General features: G+C 38.5%; 1 protein-coding gene across 1 annotated transcript in view; it reads left to right on the top strand.

Moving 5' to 3' along the window:
* The window catches only part of LOC138004263 (adhesion G protein-coupled receptor L4-like), a 48,660-nt gene that overhangs the window by 27,898 nt on the left and 15,762 nt on the right, over nt 1–5,000 (top strand). The window contains exons 13-15 of the mRNA XM_068850738.1: nt 926–1,020; nt 2,509–2,611; nt 3,618–3,768. Coding sequence (XP_068706839.1) covers nt 926–1,020; nt 2,509–2,611; nt 3,618–3,768 — 349 coding nt within the window. The remainder of the gene's footprint in view (nt 1–925; nt 1,021–2,508; nt 2,612–3,617; nt 3,769–5,000) is intronic.

The following is a 5,000-nucleotide window of genomic DNA, read 5'->3' as shown; positions in this document are numbered from 1 at the left end:
TGCTACAATGTCTGCAAAATGACTTTATCAAAGAATCAGATTACTCTGACGAATCGGAATAGTTGGAAAAAGAGCGATGAAACGATCGATAATCATAATAACAGGAACGATAAAAACTGAAACGATATAATGGTAAGAAATATGCAGGGAAAGGATGAATTACTTTTCATCTTTCTTACAAAGACCTAAAGGTCCGAGGGCGTTAGCTGTGTTTATGAGCTATGCTTGTCTTGCTTTGTGTACAATATCACGATTGGAATAAATGGCGGTTCGGGGGGAATAAGTGAAATGTCTTTGGCGGTGGGATCATTTATTAGTCAGGAAGTGTCCTGAAACTGTGGTAGGCTTGGACACCTTGGTAGGTTTGTCGTCTGGTCTGCGGTGTTCGTTGAAACGGTCTTTGAGTTTTCGTTCGGTTTCTCCAATGCGTTGTTTATGGCGATGACCGCACTGTACTATTTAGATAAAGTTTTTTGAATTGCAGTTGATGTAATAAGTTATGTGCCTTGTTTCGACTGTGGAGTGGAATGTGTTAGTAGTTTGTTCGTCAGTAATGTCTAGTTGCATGTAGAACAGTTATTGCCAAATCGGTAAGAACCTCAAGGTTAATTTTTATGTATAGGATTGTGTAGTTTGGCAAGAACAAGGTAGTTTTTAAGGTTGCTACTACAACGAAAAGTTACGAGAGGAATAGTGTTGAAGACATTGTGGCAACGAGGTGATGAAGAAAGAATGCTGAAGTGCTTAAGAATTGTAGACTTGAATTTACGTCATAAATCGGCATTCGTAAGTGATGTAACCCAAGGTGAGACTTTCGTTCTAGTTTACATGCATAACGTAGATTTTCTTGTCTTTTTGCGACTTTCACTACTTGTAATATGAAGCTGAATTTAATAGTTCTTTAAATACCTTTTATTTCATAAAGACGGACGAAGATATACTGATCGTCATCACAAGAGTGGGCTTAGTCCTGTCTTTGATCGGAATTACACTGACAATCATTTGCTATGTTTTCTTTGCGTAAGTGTTGTCTCTATAATCGTAACATTCTCTGTAACGTTCTGGCTATTGCTTGACAAATAAAAAAACATGAGTGCTCAAAGCCATCTGAGTTGTTCCTCCATTTTGTGCGCTTGCGTTCCTTTGTGCAATCACAAAAGCCGGATTCACACATGAGCCAAGAGTTTTCCGAGGAAGTCCCGGTTCAATTTATCGCCTGCATTTACTACTATCTTCTAGCCTGCGCGCAGCCGGACATGTAACTCGAACCAAGAGAAAATGAGGGGACAGAGAGGGAGGCTCAGGGCGTTGGCCGGGATATGTTATGTCCACGAAAGTTATTAATTTTTAGACGAGCGGAAGTCTTTGTTCTAGCCTTAAGTCTGTCTTCCGATACGTCCCCATGAAGTCTTGCCTCGCTCTCAGGTTCTTAGTGAAAAGAGAAAATGATGGGGCACGTGGAAGGCTGATGAATATTTATTTTCTTTCAAACATCGGACCGAGGTTGGCCTGCATGCGGACGTCTCGGAAGAATTCCGCTCGTCTAGAAATAACTGTCGTGGACATGACATATCCCAAGGGCTGGATCGGCAGCCTCCCTCTCTGTCCCCTCATTTTCTCTTGTCGAAACCCAGGTCAAAATCTAGATATAGTCCGTCTGCACAACGGCTCCCAAAAGCTTGTTCTGATGGCTCGCAATTTTGCAGGGATGTCTGTATCCGTGTGTGATTGGCTAGAATCTTACCCACTCTGTGATTGGTCATTTATTCACTCGACAAATCAAGCAATCCTTTTAATGAAAAGTTGGAACGAGAGCTCTAAGCCCTGAAAGATCAGTTTTAAATTGGTCGTCTCCTATCTGCTGGAATTTCTTGTATTTGGAAATATATTTGTAAACGTGAAAATCCGAAAACCGTGAACACTAGAAATATTTTGAAATCTTTCATGAAAAAGCCAACCTAGCGCGAGAAAATTAAACTGCAACCAGTAACGGTAATTAGTTTGTAGTTTCAAGTCGCTTCTCATTGGATGCTGCACAATGGGAAATGTTAAAAACAAGTCAATGTGTTCACGGTTCTTTGGATCCGAGCGGGCTACACCAAATCTTTGATTTCTATTTGTTTGCGATCCATCGCAAAGACAAATTCAACTCTCAATTTCGGCGAGTGCGTCGAATTGTTTCCATCTCTTCGCAAGCAATACTCTTTCATGATTCATTTATATAACGCGACGACATAAATTGCAATAAACAAAATAATTAAACATTGCCCTTTGACCTTTTGGCTTTTGAAATACAAAGCACTTGCGGGAAAACACCAGAGAGAAAGTTACAATAATTATTGTTCATGCTGCGCATCTAATTGGATAAAATGCCGCGTTCGATTTTTAGCCAATCACAAAGCTTGATAAAAAGTCATTTTTAGAAATCGTGAAGTGATTTTTGGCGCTCAATAAAAAAGCTGCTTTATTCAAGTGCTATTGTTTATTCTTATGTGATATTTTTTTCAGAGACATCAAAACACCTTTATCGCAGATCCGAGTTAGCCTCGTGTCCTCTCTTGGAGCAGGACAAATCATCTTTTTTGCAGGAATTGGTGCGACAGAAAACAGGGTGAGAACTGAATTTAGCCTACAAAACGTAACAGCATAGGGCCACATGAGAAGAAACTAGAAGAAATATTCACACATTTATCCCTAGTCCAGACGTTTTCCAATTCACACAGAGCTATTAAAAATGCAGCTCTTTGCAAGACTCGCGTGTTTTTTTGCTCGTGCATAGCGCGTTTTTAATTAAGCCTGAGTAACATTTACGCAAGAGACGGCACTTGAAGTACTAAGTGATTCAAGCCGAAAGTGTGCACATTCTTGTTCTCGTTTTCGCCTTGCCTATTCGTTTGCGATTCAGTCTTCTCTTTTATACAAGAATATCATATTGAAGCAATTATTTAGCTCAAAAAGGAATTTTCCCTTCTTTCATTTACGCCCAATGCGCATGTGTGCACAAGCTTCAAGAAGAAAACAAATATGTCTTTGAAGGAAAGAAATAATATAACTTGTTCGCTTACAGCTACTAGTTCACGGTTCTAATTGACTGGCTTAAAATAAAAATAATTCCTTTGGGTTACACAGTTAGATGTAAGAAATGTGTGCAAAGCCACAATTGATTTTGTCCCCACTAAATCCTATGCCAGTTGCAGAACATTTCAGAAGAAGCCATTCATAGTGTGTAAGCAATCAAAGAACAAAAATAAGTAAGGTAAACAACGCAATCAATTGAAATACTTTTTTAAAAATTGTATTTACACAAATATATGAGCAAAAATTACAAAGGTACAAAGCCCGGAGACAGAGCCCACTTCTTGTTTTTGACAAGACATATGAATTTTCCTGTTTCATACTTAATTTTAACTTTTGACTTAAAGTCAGCGGTTAATGTGCTGAGAAGAATCTAGCTTCTTCTGAAACCCCATGAATATAATTTAGCGATCGATATCAAGTAATTTATCAAGGCGCATTTTTTATGAATTATTCCAATAATGAAATACTCAGTTTTAAGCGAAACAAGAGTTATGTGTCATGATGAGCTTGCAAGTATATTTGTACCTGTTATCTTGTAGGGAGGATGCGTTGCGGTGGCAGCCATGATTCAATACTTCCTTATGGCCGCATTCTGTTGGATGTTAATCGAAGGAATTTACCTTTATTTGTTTGTTGTCAAAGTTTACAATGTCAGCAACAAGATGATACTTTGTTATGGAGTTTCCTGGGGTAAGTTGAGAACAACTGTTGACAACAGTGTACCTAGCTCCTTCAGAACATGCCATAACATTCTGTATTCAATACTTGTTCAATATTAGCGTTCCATCAATGGAGCCACGAGGAGCTAGCGCGTGGAATTTTTGGATGATTTTACTTATGAAGTCCTAGTTAGTATTCAATTGCCGATTTGCATGAGTCAGTATAGATTAAGGACCGATATCGCATCGACCTCCTCAAAAAAATCTCATCATACCATTTTATCTTGTTTTACGATTTTGAGCTCAGGTGCAATTTGGCACTAGTGCAGTACACGTGACGGTGAGAAATTTATTGAGCTTGCATTCTTCAATCCTACAAGTTAAAACAATAACTTTCCACCTGATAAAAGAATCTTTAAGATCAAATTTTCTTGAAAAAGATTTTTTTATTTCAAAAATAGTGTTTGTATCGCATAATTTTAGAATACTTGGGTTTCACTCACGCGATCACAGTGATGATTTCAACGAGAGCAAAAGAAAAAGTTTGCATAACAATAGAGTTTAATTCCTGGAGGATTGGATCGGGAGTCCAACATGGCCGCCGTTTCATTGTTTGGGGACTCCAACATAGCGGCTGTGACATCATGTGAAAACCAAGAATTGGTGTTTTAAGATCTGAAGCGCCCGTGGGAAGGATGAGAAACAAGTCGCTTGACCATCTGACCAACCTCGTTCCCAGTGTCTCTCTTATCTGCGTCCTGAAGAGAAGACTAGCAATAGAGTTATTTTCACAGAGTTATGACATTAGAGTCAGAGTTAAGATTTTGGAAGGCCTAGATCTCGAATTCAGAAATACAGAATTTCAAAAAGTATCCTAAAGATGCATAAAAGCTAACCTCAGGCCTAAATTAGTCCTTAACAAAAGTTTTCAGGCCTATGGTTAGCTTTTATGAATGTTGTCTTGCAAAATCTTGAATTCAGGATATTTGAAACTTAACTCTAACTCTACGACATAACTCTACGAAAATAACTCTAAGAATAGCTCTCCCCCAAATTTGATCATTTCACGTCGTTGTTAAGACAAGAACGGCAAAGAAATGTAAAACGCACGTGCTGGGCGTGCAAAACTATTTTTTTACTAATTAAACCTATTGTTATGTGGAGTTCTCGTAGCCGTCCTCGTCGCTAAGCAACTAGTTTCTCATTATTTCATCAATAGTTATATGGTGAAGACTTGTTTCCATATTTTAAAGTGCCCTTGGA

Source organism: Montipora foliosa, chromosome 5, assembly GCF_036669935.1.
Source record: "Montipora foliosa isolate CH-2021 chromosome 5, ASM3666993v2, whole genome shotgun sequence".
Classification (NCBI taxonomy): Eukaryota; Metazoa; Cnidaria; class Anthozoa; order Scleractinia; family Acroporidae; genus Montipora; species Montipora foliosa.
The sequence above is the reverse complement of the archived record's forward strand: the minus strand, read 5'-3'. Positions and strand labels throughout refer to the sequence as shown.